The 16737-nt window shown below is 35.0% G+C and overlaps 1 protein-coding gene across 7 annotated transcripts in view; it reads left to right on the top strand.

Annotated features, from left to right (window-relative positions):
* Positions 1–16737, top strand: part of LOC111514035 (uncharacterized) — a 91141-nt gene that overhangs the window by 28589 nt on the left and 45815 nt on the right. For 6 of the 7 annotated variants that reach the window (XM_074182312.1, XM_074182313.1, XM_074182311.1 and 3 more), the window contains exon 4: positions 14014–14419. In XM_074182312.1, coding sequence (XP_074038413.1) covers positions 14014–14419 — 406 coding nt within the window. Of the gene's footprint in view, positions 1–7868; positions 8300–14013; positions 14420–16737 lie in introns of those variants that run through there. The other variant, XM_074182317.1, reaches the window with a different exon arrangement.

Here is a 16737-nt window from a genome sequence, read left to right as displayed (position 1 = left end):
AACTTGTCAAAGTAGTTCATGAAAATCGAAAGCTGTCTTCAATATGAACAAGAGAACTGAAAAGATGATTATTATTACCAAGTTATTTGAGATTTTTCATCCGTTCGGATGAAATACAAATGGATGAAGGGTAAAAGACCCTCCCTAACAATTTTAATCCTCAAAGGTCATGGAAAGTCGTCAGTATTCAGCACACGAAAGTAACTGAAATGCTCAAGAATCGTGAATCGTCTCTAATACGAGGTGCGATTGAAAAATAGCAGTATTTTTGGTGTTTCTATAAGTGATTTTCTCTAAGTCATTTTCAGAAGGTACCTATGTTCATAATCTTCTTTATTTTTTTTTTTCAGCTTCCACTGTATAAAACCTGGTTCCTTTCAATGCTTCATTCTATTAGACTTTGATAGTTTTGTTTTTCTCTGAGATTCTTCTAATCCGGTCTGTAACAATTTTCCCTAGCTGGGGTTACTTTGACGATCTCTCTCCTGGGTCGTATGTCTCACTCAAATTCCCCTTGGCGGACCCATATTCTCTATAAAGGCATTGTTAGGTGATTGAGTTCCTCTCTCAACCAACGTTTTAATTAACCCTCCCTTTTGTTGTGGCTGGTGGTTTGAGTTTTTCTTCAGTTTCCTTGTAGAATCGAATGCAGAAATGAAGAGAAAAGTAATAGACCAAGCTGTGCAATAGAGGTGCTTTGTGAGTGTAATGCTTGTACTTGCATTCCCCGTTAAAATATTGTCTATACTTTCACTACAAATACGATAGTCATTTTTTTCGACTCTTGAAGAATTAAAATTCATTTGAAAAATTCCGCTGAGGAAAACAGGCTGCATGGTTTGGCTTTAATGGCATAGAGATAACGGTGTTTCTGGTGGAAGGAGTGATTGAGCAGTTCGTAGAAAATTGAACTTTTTTATTAAATACAATTTCTTAAATGTGCCTGATAAATCATAGAGAATATATGTCATTGGTTTTTTCCAAATTTCATTCAATGAATAAGTGATGTATCATCAACCTCTTCCACGGAGAAATATTTCTCAAGTGTCCTCAAATACAGTGATAAACATTTCGTAGCATTTCGTTTTCAAAAACTTCGTATTCATAACCAATTCCCTCGAAATGAACACCTGGTTACAGCCTTGCTCATGAATGGTTTTGATTCAATGTTTAAAAGTGTTACATTCCACCAAATTATCAACAAATATAGCTGTTTACAATTTGAGAATTTGCTGTTAGAGAGATAAATATTGATTTTTTTATACAGTGTGCCTTGGGAGATTTTCGAAGCCCACTTAGTATATTGAAAACACTTTTTACTCACAACAAAAATTCTGCACTGGACGCGTGTTTCGCTAACAAAATGTTCCGCCAGGAAATGTTCTGATGAAGAAAAAGCATTTTCAATAGTCTCAATTCACGCCAGAGACTCCAAATTCCACTACTAATCATTTTCATATTTGTTAGTGTTTCTGTACCAGTTTCCACGAACTTTCAGAATTATATTTTGAAAAAAATCCTCTTATTGCAAGGAGTCCTGTAATCATTTTGAGCCGATCCATGCTTTTTGCAGCAGTTCTTCAAATTTATGGCTCCTGTAAAAAGGAATTCTTTATTTTTTTTAAGGAAAAAACACGAGCACTACAGGAAAATTCTCAAGGCGTTTTAAGAGCGGTGCCTGTACGAAAGTAGCGATTCGCATTGGATTTGAATCACTGAAGATTAAATCCATTTGGAAAAACGTTCTCAGGAAGTTCATTCCACATAAACGCAGTTCTCCAAATGAAATAGTTCTTGAACAGTGGAGTTCGAGGTGTACTGAGTTGAACCTCAAAACGATGAGCAACCAAATTCCGTTGCGTATTTCTGATATATACCGCTCTTGGTGGAATCAAATGCGCTAAGTCACTTGAACATTTCCTGTGAAATTATCTATAGAAGTGAGATAAATCTCCAACCTTTCTTCGATGTTCCAGACTATCAAGGTTGCAAGTGATGTTTGCATCTCCAATCAGGCGGATGGCTCTTTTCTGGATGGAATCTAGCAGCTTCATGGCATGCTTAATAATAATAATGATAATAATATACTTTGTCATTAAGAATAAATCTTGTGGACAAAGCTTGTGAAAGGTACATACAAATGTAAGTATAGAAATATAAAATGAATATAAAAACACCTACAAAAAAGTAAAGTTAAAACATACACTATAGTTCAATGTCGAAATTTTGTCTCAACATGGTTGGGTACAGACTTGTTTAAAACTATTATCAACATTTATATAAAGGACTTATAAACATATATATATATATATATATATATATATATATATATATATATATATATATATATATATATAATATATACTTATATATAATATAACATAAATAAACACATCCATTGAACCAGGCAAACAAACATTTATATCCAAACAAGAATATAAACAAAAATCTTATATAACCTGAATTCAAATATGCACATTTTGTCACGTAAATTTATCATTATAGAACTCTTGCAAATTATAATAGGGTCTATCAGACAGAAATGTTTTTACTCTTATTCTAAACATTTTGTTGGTAGAACGGGTGCTATAAGAATGGCATGAAGCCTCAAATAGGGACATATTTTTGTAAATGAGGCAAACCGTTCTCAAAATGAACAAAGCAATCACTGTTAAAATCTTTTGTTCAGCGAATTTGTGTCTGCATGAATCACTAGGTTTAATTTTACACATATACCTGATAGCCCGTTTCTGCAATACTACTACAGACAAAAGTGCTGATGAATTGCATATTCCCCAAAACGGTATTACTTACCGTAGGTGGGATTCAACGAGGGCGTAATACACCATTCACTGCATAACATCCAGAAAAAAAATTACTTTTAAGATGTTTAATATGCTCAATAAATTTGAGCTTGTTGTCAATGTGAATACCTAGAAATTTAAATTGAGTCTCGTTCCTGATCACTAAGTTATCACCGAATGACAGGTCATCAAGAGCACATCTAAATGATAAAATGTTTGTTTTAGTGATATTGAAGGATAGCAAATTAGCATCACACCACTTCTTGATTTTTTTCATATCAGTAGATATTGAATTGTGTAAATCATTTGAGTTTTTGTTGTTCCACAATATCGTCGTGTCATCAGCGAAAAGAGTGAAATTTCCAGAAATGCTCAGATTTGCAATGTCATTGACATAGAATAAGAATAAGATGGTTCCCAAAACTGATTCTTGTGGAACACCACACAAAATTTCATTTTTTTTCTGAAAGTCCTGTTGTTCTTACCATTTGATTCCTTCCTGAAAGGTAAGATTCATGGGACGGAGCTCCATACATGAGAGCAATACTCCAAAAAAGGTCAGATCTGAGCTTTATACAGCATCAGAAGTTGCTTAGGTGTGTATAGTTTTCTGGTTCAGAACAGTGTTCCAAGCTTTTGAGAAGCAGCCTTTGCAATTCCAGCAACATGATTGAGACAAGACAGATTGGTGTCTATTTTAACCCTTAACAAATTTCTCGAAGCAGAAAGTGGAATTGTCTGAGCTGACATTATTATATCTGGTTCGGAGACATTTATCTTTTTGGAGTAAACCGATGCCTGGGTTTTTGAACATGGATACTTCCACCCCAATGCGAAATTACTTCTAGATCCTCATTAAGACATGCAACCTCCTGCTGACGGTGAAGATGTGTATCCGCCGCTGATGTCCTGGAATCCAAATGGAATTACGAAACAAGTGTGCTGTCGTCAGCATAGCAATATATAGGATTCTTGGTTTTTCCCAATTAGTTGTTGATATACAATAGAAAGAGGGTTGAAGACAATATAGCGTTCATGGTGAAAGTATTTCAGGAAACCTTCCTTCGGGAAGCTGAAGACCCATACACAGAAATTATTCGACAAGACATAGCTCCGAAGTTTGCCCAGCAAACCCTCATGCCACACACGGTCAAAGGCCTTAGAAATATCAAACTTCATCAACTCTCCATGTTTCTCGATTGCGTTATTCCAAATATGGGTGACATAAGATAGAAGGTCGTCTGTTGATTGTTGTTTTCGAAAGCTCTATTGATGTTGAAGCCTTTCAAATATTAGAGGATATGGTGGTTAACAGCTTTCTTCATGATTTTTGATATCACTGATAACGAAGCGACTGGTCTATAGTTATTTGGAAGATTTCTTCCCTTTTTGGGAATAGGCTGAACACAAGCAACCTTCCAGACAGAAGGAAAAACCTCTTTCTTGTAAGACAGGTTGAAAAGTCTGCAAAATACTGGTGCGAGTTCATTTGCGTATTTTTTAGGTACGATGACGGGCACTTCATCAGGACCAGACGCCTTGTTGATATTGAGTTGATTCATAATTGGCCTGACTAGACGTTGTCGAAAAGAAATTTCCGGCATTGTGGATTCTAGTGTGGAAATAGTGGGTGGTGCCTTCCCCAAAAAGTCGACTGTGGAGTGAGGCAAACTGTTTAGATAGTAGATTTGCTTTTTCTATGGCTGTTGTTGCAATTGAACCATCGCATCCGCTTATGTTAGTGGTGTAATTGTGGATTTTGTAATGTTCTGATTGACAGCTTTAGCTACCGACCAGAAGTATCTAGACCCGTTGGGATTGGCAAACAGTTTATCCCTAATTCTCTAACTGTGAAATTATGTGCTTTCATTTATCTTGAGTTTGCAGCTGTTGCGAGCATTAACAAACCTAGTTTAGTTTTTGGCACTGGAATTTTTGCGACACTGCTGGTAGGAGAGATTTTTGGAGGCGACAGCTTGCCCGCAATTTTTGTTGAACTAAGGTTAGCCGTATGTGTTCTCAGGTATATTTTCCCAGTACTTTACTAAACTGTTGTTACTTTTGCTACTTTTCTTCGTATCAGAAATTGCAAATAAATCTGCTATATGTCGGATCCAAGTCTATATAAAAATATTCAACTGGTCTACAAAGGGATATAGTGAGTTTTCCATTGCTCTTGTGCTGTCTTCCGAAACAGTGGTTGAAATAAAAGTGATTCATTTCTATGTTAATGTGTGTGTTATAGTCGAAGTAACCGGTATTGTGCATACTTGAAGTATCGGCGCTCTCAAAGGTCTAAGAACCAATACATAGAAATAAAGTCGCTGCCAACTAGTCCACGTGGACTGAAGAATTGGCGGTTTGTATTGGATAATTTTTACTAACCGAGTTTTATGATTGGCTGACGAGTCATAAAATTAAACTTGGAGTCATGTTACGGTGACGAATAGAATGCAAGCCGTCTTGTTGTCAATGTTCAGTTCAGGAACTGATCGCGATTGGAGTGTTGAAATTCGATATTGGTGCAGTTATAATTACTTGAAATTGTTGTTATCTGTTTGAAATGTGGCGTCCTTGAACAAGTATTAATAGTAATAACGACTGTGATAACAACTGTGATAAATCACTGTGTAGTGATTCCAATACCGATGGTGAACAATGCGAAAAAGAGATACCAGTGAATAAGTTTCGGATGCATTTAAATATTGAAACACAGAGAGTGTGTTTCAACGTATATAAGAATCTCCATCTCAAGTTTGGTTTCGAGGGAAACAAACTATTACAAGCAACATCAGATTTTACCGAAATTCCTTTCTCAACTGTACGTAAAATAGTCAAAAACAAACCTTATGAACGCAAAACGCGATTTGATGCGGGATTACCAACTAATAAAATCATTGAAAAAAACAATATACGACTGTTACAAAAGCAATTAGATTCCTACAACTGAAATCATAAGGAAGAAATTTAATACTTTCGGCCATAACGTGAGCTGCTGTGACAAAACTCTTCGGAATTGGATAAAGCAACTAGGATTTAGATTTGAAATAATAAACAAACATCAAGCAGTTATGGAAAGCAGTAGAATAGTGGAATTGTGTAACAAATACTTAGAACAAATAACTAAATATAGACAAGAACACAATGGAAAATTTTCTATTTAGACGAAACTTGGTATGACACTCACGACATAGTTACGAAAGGATGGACTGATCGTTCAAGAATATGTCCACCTAACATGCCTGCAAACAAAGGATCTTGACTAATCATTGTGCATCGCGAAGGAAGTAAAGGATGGGTTCCGAATTCTTTGAAATTATGTGGGAAAAAACTTGAGGACTGCACTATTGACTATCATAAGAACATAGAAGCTAATATTTTTGAGAAATAGTTCTTGACAACGCTTCCTCATTCGCGACAGCTTATCAAAAGTTGCGAATAAAAATTCGAGGAAAGATGAAATACAATGTTTTTTAATGGATAACAATTTGTATTTTGAAGATTACTATACCAAACATCAACTACTTGAAATTTTACAGGCAAAAACATTTGAAAAAGTGTATGCCCTTGAGATTAGTACTAAAAAGTATGGACACTCCATACTGAGACTTCCCTTTTATTTTTGTGTTTTCAATCCCATCGAGTTGATTTGGGGAAATCATCAGGCGTGTAAATAATTTACTATAATTTGATAAGAAGGTAATAGAGCTAATAAAAGAAGAAGTATTTAATATTACCGAAGAAGACGGGCAGAAAATAATTAAAAAAGTAATTTTAGTTGAAAAAGACTACATATATGTAGATTGGACACTTCCATATCAATGGTGAACATAATTTCATTATTGATTTAAATGACGACAGTGATAGTGAAACAGAGAATATGTAAGAGGAATTATCAGAAGCTTTCGAAGAAAGGATACAAAAATCTCTCTTCGCAACCTCAGATCATTGATTTTTTCTAAGATTCAACCACACTTAAAATTGATTGTAACATCGGGACAGTTTCAGGCTTTTTGACAGGTCCTATCTTTAAGGTATCACAGAGTTAGTGACCTGAACAATCTTACGCAATGCTGGTGTGATCAAATTAACACTTTTGGGAATGTTCTTCCCTTCTGAAACCATCTCAAGCAATGTGTTTCCCGGCCATTTATTTTAGGAACAGTTTTTAGTTGAAAGTAATCTGACTTGCCAAATATTCCGATCTTACTGTCATTGCCTGTTTTCAGATAGAAATGATTTAGTCATTTTCCATCATTCAATTTATTTGCTAAAGCGAAAAATATAGGCGACAGGTGTTGTCATCCAAGTTAAATCTGTGAATGATGACTGTGTTCAAGAAATATATTTTAAATCGATTCACTTTTAGATTTCTGTTTTGTACGACATGGATAAGAAAGCGTTATTGTTTGGAACGTGATATCGAACGATTTTGATATTCGCAGCATCCCAAAACTCCAATTTATCTGCGTACAGGAGATAAAAAATCACACATTTCCAGTGAACACTCAAACGTGCCAATCTTGTGAAAACTCATCGGCTTAGTGAATCGAAAGTTAACACGAAAGAGCCGGTTGTCGTAATAAGCTATTTCTCCAAAACCTCCACACGGCTATTGCACCCCATCATAAGGGTAGGGGGATGCTTAGGGCGATCAATACCCTCGCTCTCACGTTGATATGATTTCCCCTTGTTCCGATTAGGACTTGCTAAATTGTTGATGTCCAGCACAACTGAATTTTGCTACTGACGAGTAAACAAGGGGTTTTTCTCTGGAATGCAACGGAAATGATTATTTTTCTGTTTTGCTCCAGCGCTGACATAAAAAGTGTTGGAAAAGGATGAATGAAAATGTTTGTTTTTCATAATTAGTCGGTGTCAATGAAAATATTACAATTAATAATGATATCGTGGGATTATTGCATTTTGGGTGAGGTCGTAAGATTTACTGGGTCAAAATCCCGGGTAGCCAACGTTCCAGCCAATAGAGTGGCTGCTGGGAAGATCATGTGATTTTCCGCAGCTTCCCTTCCGTACTCGACATTTCGGGAGTATTCAGTCCGGTTTGCAAGGCATCCTCCGTTCCACTTCCCGTATAAACAATACTCCGGTTTATTATTGGTGCTCAATGTAACACAAAGCGGGTATAGACTACCTTCCGAGAAGTGAAATATGTCTTTCAACAATTGTTTTTCCGTTTCGAAAGAATGGAACTTCATTCGCGTGTCGTTGACTTCCGGTGTGTGAGAGTTGAACCTCCATTGTGTGAGAACAAAACGGGTGTATTTTCACTTAATTTCGTGAATTGATAGAGTTGGGGCTTTGGAAATGGTGGACACCAGTGTGAAAGTTTCTACTGTTGAGGTGGAGTCTGCTGACAACATGGCGACTCTTCCTGTATCTCGGGTCCATGGTGGAAACGATTGTGATAATGATAAAAACTCGGCCAACAAAGAAATGAACTTGAAATTCGTCCGGCCTAAACCCGATAAAAGGTTTGTTGGTTCAACCAAACTTGTGATAATAATCTGTACTCTCATATAATGTCGGATGATTTTAAAAAGCAAGTCAGTAGAGCAAAGAATAGTCGTAATAAAATCATTTTCAAAATGGATATTTCTCGACCCATGATTACTGATGATGATACGAGCAATCACAGTTTTCTACCAGGAAAATTGGGTATTGAAAAAGTCAGTGTCATTGCTTTTCGAGTTTGAAAGCCGTGGATTTTTGGAATTTCTTCCTGACGTTTCGCTGGCGCGAGTGGCTAGCTTCTTCAGTAGTTTAACCATCATGGATTGCTGTCCGATGACTATCTTTTAGGCTTCTTTTATTGAAAAAGTGTTGGAAATTTAATTGAAAGGGGTATATTTTAGGAGAGGTTAATTTTTTGGGAAAGAAAGATGTTGGCTTTCTACTTGGGAATATATCATAAAAAGTTTTCTGGGAAATGAAGAGAGCAAATCATTTCGAAATGAATGCTTTACCAAGATGTGTAAATCATGCAAAGAAGTAATTTTCGGGCACAAACTGGAAAAAAAATCCCTATCAAAACAACTAGTTTTATATGAACATTGAATTATACAAAAACATTTTCTTCTATTCAGTTTATACTCCAAGTATCCATTATGGAATTGAATCAGATATCATTCACAAGATTACTACACAATATAGTATATGAAAGAGGTAAAATTCCACTTACATGATACACTGTCATCCTCAATGGCGGATAACCGATGTTTCACTATAAAACGTTTGCCTCATTCCCCTTTTCAGCACCAATCTGGATAACATTTATAAAATCACGACTTTATGTCTCAAATGATTCAAATCTACTCATGTTATCAATCAAAGTACGTAATGACACTCATTAGATTATTTGATTTGATCCCAGCCATAGGAATCTTGTTCAAATTGAAAGGGGTATATTTTCATGGGATATTGATTTTTTGGGGAAAAAAATAGTTCATTGTGAAAAATTTATTTTGAAATTAATTGCTCTCTTTCTTGATTTGGAAGATTCCCGCATTATTTTTTCATAGAGATGGAGAAGTAAAGAGCCAAAACTTTTCTTTCCCAGAAAAACAATTGTTAAAATTGTTGCTGTAACTGAAAGTAATCGAAGATAAAAAAATTACGCTTAATCACAATCGATTGTGAAACATTTTAATTCCATTGATTGGTATTTTCAAAAAATCAACAGTAAAGCTCCATTTCTTTTCATCTAAATGACTAGATATTATTCAGCTTTCTTATATTTAATGATATTCATTTCCAAGTTTTTCGAATAATGATATTGCTTTTCTGAATTTGTTTAGTCTGTTGGGACAAAAATTTCACTTTTAATGTGAAAGATAACCTACCTTGATTCAGTTTGATGAGAATTGATATCGTATTCATCCAAATAGCTTTCTAATTACGATATTATATTTGAATAATTTTTCAACAATGAAATGGGCACGGTATGCTAAATATAGACATTTGCCAGCGCGGACTTCTCTGTAGACCTATCAAAGAAGAACAATATGCACACAAAACCTTAATAAATTATACACGTAAAACTTTTTGTTCAATCACTCCGTCTATTGATGAAAACCGAATGAATATCCGTTCGTTAGTATTTGAAATTATCGCGTTCAGTCAGACAGACAGACCCGGCAGTGATGCTTTTCAAAACAGGATCTTATTTATCGAAAATATTCAATGCGATGATGAAATTTATAAAATTCAAACGATTGTATAATCATTATATAATTTTAATATAATATCAAGTTGAACGTTTTAATGGAGATCGTAGGTTGATCCTTTACACACGAAACTGTGTTGAAAGTAAAATTTTGATATCCATAATGACATATTTCATTTACAGATTCGAAAATTATGGGATTGCATTCATTTTGATCGATTGAGCTTGGGATATATTTTGAGGTGATTTTGAGAAAGAGAAAACGATAATATAAACTCAAAACAAATAGTTCCAAAATCAAAATGTTTGGATTTATATGACATCATCTGAAAAATGTTAATGTTGACTGCGCTTGTCAGGAGTATACCGATTTATGTTCATTTTTGACGGTTGACAGATCTAGTTAAATTGAAAGTAATACCATAAGACCTCAAAATTTTATCGATAAATTTCCATTTTCAACTAAAACTTTGTTATTTGGCAATAACATGAGGTTGGACAAGTGGTTAGCACTATTGCTGGTTGCTCGATTGGTTTGGCTCGAAAATAACAAAGTTCACAAATTTTGAGTTTGAAAAATTGTCATTTTTTCAGAAAATGTTAAGGTTGAGTGGTATTCACAAAGTCAATTTTCTGAAATATTCTCTGCTGAACGAAATATCAATTCTCAAAATGAACCAATTCTATCATCTGAATAACTAGAAATTTCAACAAAAACATTTGTTTGAAAGTACAATTATTGAAGATACACTGTTCGAACTAGGAACAAAGTACCTACGTACATAAATGAACTCGAATTTCTCAACAATAGAATTTCATTGTTGAGATATATTGTGCCTTGACATGAGACCGTAAAGCCGGCACCCGAGTCACCCGACTTTCTTGCCGTGGCTAGATGCATTCAGTGTACGGTGCGAATTATTTTCGATTTCAGTGAAAATGCCACTCTCAGAATAATGTTTCACTTCGAATTGAACATGTCTAATTATACCAATAAGTTTCGATTAGGATATTGAGATTTCTAGTTTGTGAACCAGTGAAGTGTGGCAATTAGTTTTTCATTTCGGTCGTTTGTATTTGTTCTATGTACTGGTGTTTGTTTCATTTGATTTACATATTAATTTGAGTTGCTCCAGTAGAGTTAGGGTCGTGTCACTGTCATAATAATAATATTAAAAATAACTTGTGAATTTCTTTAGGAGCATTAATGCGAAATGTTATCATTTAGTTACAATCGTATTTGAATATTTGATTCTATTGTTTCAATTTGATTAGGACAGTGGCAGTGATTGAAATTGTGAGAATGATTAATAACTAGACCTTGAGGGTTTCGTATGATTCAAGAATAATTACACCTAGATGTTAATTTCATGACTGTCAATTTAATCGCTGTTGAAGAGAAGCGATTCATCGCTCTAAAACTCGATTTGGTTTGCCAGCATTCAAACTTCCCATCATTTTATGGGTTTGAAGAGAATAATCGACATAAAACTCTGTAAATTCGTTTTTTGCATTAAGTGAAATCATTAAAGAGAGGTTAAAAATAGTTTTAAAGAAATTATTATGATTTTACTGTTTTTGTATATTCGGGATAAACAATTTCCAACTGAGCACAATATATTTTTTTTGGAGCGTGGCTAACAGTTGTATGTGAGAAGGATATCTGTTCTGAAGGATATGGATATGTTGTTTTTGCGAATTGTTATTACTTTGGATAAATTATTGAGCCAAATATTGAGCCAAAGTTTATAGATCATTTGGAAACTGGTTCAGGTTAGATAAAGTTTACTTTCAAACAAATTATAGTCTCGTGGAGTTGAATAATCCAAACATTCAATATTTGGGTTGGTTTTGTGGAGAATATGAACACGCTTGGCTTGATTCCAAATCTGCAGGATTTTAATAGCTTTTCCTGCGGTATGTGCATTCGATATTAAATCTCGGAATTCTAAGTCCATATCAAACATAAGGCGATGTTCCACATTTCATTGAAGGATTTCATGAAATGTAGTAGTTTCATGTTTTGTTTTCATCTCACTGGAATTATTAAAAGATATTTCTTCAAAAGGAAATTTCCACATGTAGACTTGTTCAATTGGAGTTTGGTTGAATTATAATTCAAACCAGTAAAGTAACATACGTTTTTTGAAAATCGAAGTCAAAAAGGAAGAGATTGGACGGAATAGCACTCTAGAAAATGGAGGGCCAAACCGCAGACACGTGTTTCTGGCTATTGACCTTATCAGCGCGGTGTAGCCAAGTGCAAAGATGAGCAACATTTGGTTGCCAAAAACAGGAAAATAACACATGCGAACCAGATTCACCAAAGAAGCCTACCTACCTCACATTTGTGGTTCCAATTGAGACACCTAGAATTGTTAGAATGTCCTAACATTATCATGGAGGCAGCTACAGCTACCTACGTGACTTCCAGGTCCAGGATATAAATATAAAAACCTTTTTTTATATTTTTTATATCAACTGGAACCACATTTGTGGTTCCAGTTGAGATACCTAGCATTGCTATGATGTCCTAACATTATATTTATCAAAAAAAGTTTTTGTCGAGTGTTTATGAATAAAATCAAATAAAGAAGATATTGGAGGGAACAACACTCTAGAAAATGGAGTAGCAAACCGCAGTGTTTCTGTTTAGGACACCTAGAATTGCTAGGATGTCCTAACATTACGGAGGCAGCTACAACTACCTATTGAGACCCTTGCGAAGACCAATGATGCGACCTGAGAAATGGGCACTCAGTGGGTAGATTGACACCCTGGCGTCAAGTCACCAAACCCTTGGAGCGTGAGTTGAAATCTTCTCCACACGGTTACTGTGTGCAGAACATCCCATCTCGTCCATCCGCCACCGCTCCTCCGGAGCGGTCCTCAACTTACTGATGGGCACTTCAGCAAGATTGATATCTGACCTCTTCTAGTAGAAAGTCAGCCTTTAGGTGCTTTTGCTTACTGATCTGTTATTTGCTTTTATCTTGGCTTTCCTAACTGAATTTTTGCACGGGATACCTAAAAACTAACCGGAGACGAATGTCTTTTGTCGCGAGCATTTTTGTTTCTCAGTGAATCTGAAAATGAGATGAATTAGAAATCTGGTTGAGAAATGTTTATACTTACCGGAGCCGCCTGACAGCGACTCTCGGGGGGTGGTTTCTGGTTTTTCTTCGTTGGCCTCCTGTGTTTGTCTCTCTCTCGGAATCTGGGGTCGTCCCTGTTCAGTGCGTTGTGTAGATCGCTTAGCGCCCTTTTGACGTGCGCTCGAATTCTGTCCAATGTGTCCTATGCGTCTCACTATCTGAGGAGTAGACAGATTGGAACCTCGACGTAGTCATCCTTTCATTAAAATGACTTCAAAATCGAAGCCGAAACCTTGAAAACTGAAAATACTTTAGATTATCGGATTGCTGACCATGAAAATTTTATTTGTATGTGACTTGCATAAAGTTAATAATTTTAAGTTTTTCTCACTAAATGGTAGACAAAACTGTCGAAAAAATATGCATGTACCAATAGTTTTCTTTTGCGTTAATAACTAAGTACTTATACATTCATATATTTACCTAAATCACCTTCAAAAAAAATTTTTCATGGATTACAGAGAAAAATTTGGTTGAGTGGTTATAATCCTCAAGTAGTGTATGTCCACCCTCCCCAAAAAATGCAAGCTCTACTTAGGTATACATTATACAGAATTCACGAAACATTCTGAGAGGGGTAGTAAATTTTTTCAGAGAATTTTGCTTCATCAAAACGGTCGATATAGCACACGAGATATGCAACACCATTCTTGACGCGGATTTTACAAGTCAAGACGGCATCATAAGGAGTCATGAACTTTACTGTACAGTATAGTTATGTAGCTTATATGTGGTAGCAGTGTTTTGTTAGATTTATTCAACAACAGAGGTTTGTGTTACACTTTTCAATCGATTCCCAAAAAACAAATTCACTTATTGTATTCCCTGATTATGATGTACAAAATCTGAAAAGTGTTTTTTGTTGCAGAACATCGCTATTTATAGTCATGAGTTTCGTCTACGCTAAACTCTTGGTTGTGATATGTATTGCCTACGTCATATCCGATGCTGTTACCCACAATATTCCCCTCTTCTATTACGAAGGATTCTTCACCTATCTTTACGGAATGAGCATTTTCTTCTTGCTTTACGTATTCTGCTTCTTACTACAGGAGAGTTCTTGTTGCTCGGGAGGAGAAAAAGGTGCGAAACCACCGTCTAAATCAAAAAAGAAAGAGAAGGAAAAAGAGAAAATGAAGGAAAAAGAAAAGGGAAAAGTCAAGGCCAAGGACAAGGAGAAGAAAGAAGAGGAGAAGAAGAAGAAAGAGGACGAGAAACAGACGAAAGAGAAGAAAGAAAAGGAGAAGGATAAGAAGAATAAAAAACAGGAGAAGGTATAACAAATTTATTTTCTTATTTCAACTTGTGCCTGTTCGGATAAATATATATTCGTTGTTTTCTATTTTCAGTGTTTGGTATAAAGTTTGATCTTGAGCTTGCATAAGCAAAAATCTTGAGGTCAATAAACGCAAATATTCTTAAGACACAATTCCAATTCACTGCAATCTCATGATAATGCTTTTTCAATCGAATAACTTTTCTTCTGTGTAATGTAATTAGATGACCTTTTTTCCGAAATTTCAAGGGTCTAACCTATAAACTGTTGATTCTTCAGAAACCATAATTTCTTCCGATGGAAATTACTTTCACAGATGGACATTTCCTGAAGTAAAGATATATCTTCATTCAATATAAAAAACATTCTATATTTAGTTTTGGAATGTAATTGCTTCAAATTGTCTGCTACCTCCTAGAAATATATACAATATGAAATGTAAACACAAATTAACTAAAACAAGTATTACTCTGGCTGCCATTCCAAAATAAAAACTCATTAACTTCTTTTCTGTAATCACTTTCACAATTTTTCTCCAACAAATTATCGAAGTATTACTTTTTGCTCAGTATATTCAAACGAATAAACAAAGACACACACCAGGATGTTTTTAACAGATGGACAACAACATATGAGAAGTGATGTGCATGAACACCAAACACAAAATTAGTTCCCTAAAATAAACGTCAATAGAGTTAATGATGAATTTGGAGGAGTTATTTTAGGCAATTGTAAAATATATTATGCCAATGTTATTGAATCCAGAATCGAGTGTTTGAGAGATATTTACATTATTTAGTATGCACACATAAAAAAGGTATAAGGAACAACAATTCATGTAGCTTTTAAGGGGTGCTTGGTATATAAACTTATTCAAAAAAACATAGTACAGTGTCATCCCCAAAGTACGCACATTAGGGAAAACTTATTTATTGAGGGTTTTTCGACAAAATGTTGTTCTTGATAAAAGTTTGTGCATCTCCTAAAACTGAACATGCACCAACAAAATACAGTAAAACACACGTAATATACGAGGAGCCTTCAAATATTTGATTTTGAGACAAGAGTAAAGTACTTTTATTTTGAAACATTTCGGGAAATGTTATTCAGAAAAGCTATTCAGCATTGAGATAAACATCTAGATTTGAAGTCATGGCCATCTAAGTGAAGTTTTAATTTTTTCACCCATTTTTTTTAATGGGGACTACGAAAAGAAAAATTTGCTACAACGATAAATAGACAGCATCCTGTATAAGACGATTTATATTAAAACCCTGTAGTATGACGAATTGCACAACTATAGTGTTAACCACGGTCAACTTTAAAACTGTTTTGAAAGTTTTAATCTTTCTCTTTGAAGATGATCACTTGGTGATCGAAACACATGTCGAGGTGTTAAAAAAACGATTTGGGTGTTGGGAAAGAATTCCAGTAATATTCATTACTACACCAAAGGTTCCAAACAGTGCATCATAAGTAATACATAATTGTTTGGACAGCAGTTCTATATTGAACCAAGTTTTGATAAGTGTATCTCTGTATAATACCAGTCTCATTCCAAACAAATTTAATTAAAACTAATTACTATTTGAATTCTCCCCTAAATAGGTGTTGTAAATCCTACAATTCTATATCCAAATCAATAGAAATTGACATCTTTTCTAATTCCCTCGCAACCTTCACCACGTCTCTCGAACGTTCATACAATCACCATTTTCATATCTAACTATTGTTAGAACTGTTCATAACACGATATCGCATATTCTTTATAACAATCGAATCATTTATTTTTATTTTCACCTCATCATCTGTGAATACTCTTTTTGGGTTTGTCCCGTTTTGTATTCCACTGAAAATAAATAAATAAATAAACGCTGCATAAATTTTCGTTCAAATGGTTGATTGAGCGTACCGTCCGTAACATAGAGGTCTATGTTATCTGTGGTTGAAATTAAGATAACATACTTTTATTTAGATGACTTGTATATGATATTCTTTATATTCTCAGTTTTCGTTGAATTCACTTCATGTATTTTTGATAACAGCTTGATTGTAAACTTAGGGTTAAGCTTGTCGTCCACTTGTGCGGCACAGCACAGCACGGCGCTGTTCGTAGCCTGGTGGCGACGGGTAGTAGCATCGCCCACTTGTTCAGCTACAACCAGTATACTGAAGGTGCTGTTTGTTCGATTTCAAGGAAATTTCCGTTGATATCGAACAGTGACAGAAACATGTCTATCCCTAGCAGGAGGATTTGGGTCCATCCCATTATTCAAAAGAGGACAAATCTGAGACAGTTTCATCATCTTTTCAACG

Source organism: Leptinotarsa decemlineata, unplaced genomic scaffold (assembly GCF_025532065.1).
Source record: "Leptinotarsa decemlineata unplaced genomic scaffold, Ldec_3_MD MMD2_tig00026328_RagTag_RagTag, whole genome shotgun sequence".
Taxonomy (NCBI): Eukaryota; Metazoa; Arthropoda; class Insecta; order Coleoptera; family Chrysomelidae; genus Leptinotarsa; species Leptinotarsa decemlineata.
This window is presented reverse-complemented; position numbering and strand designations above follow the sequence as displayed.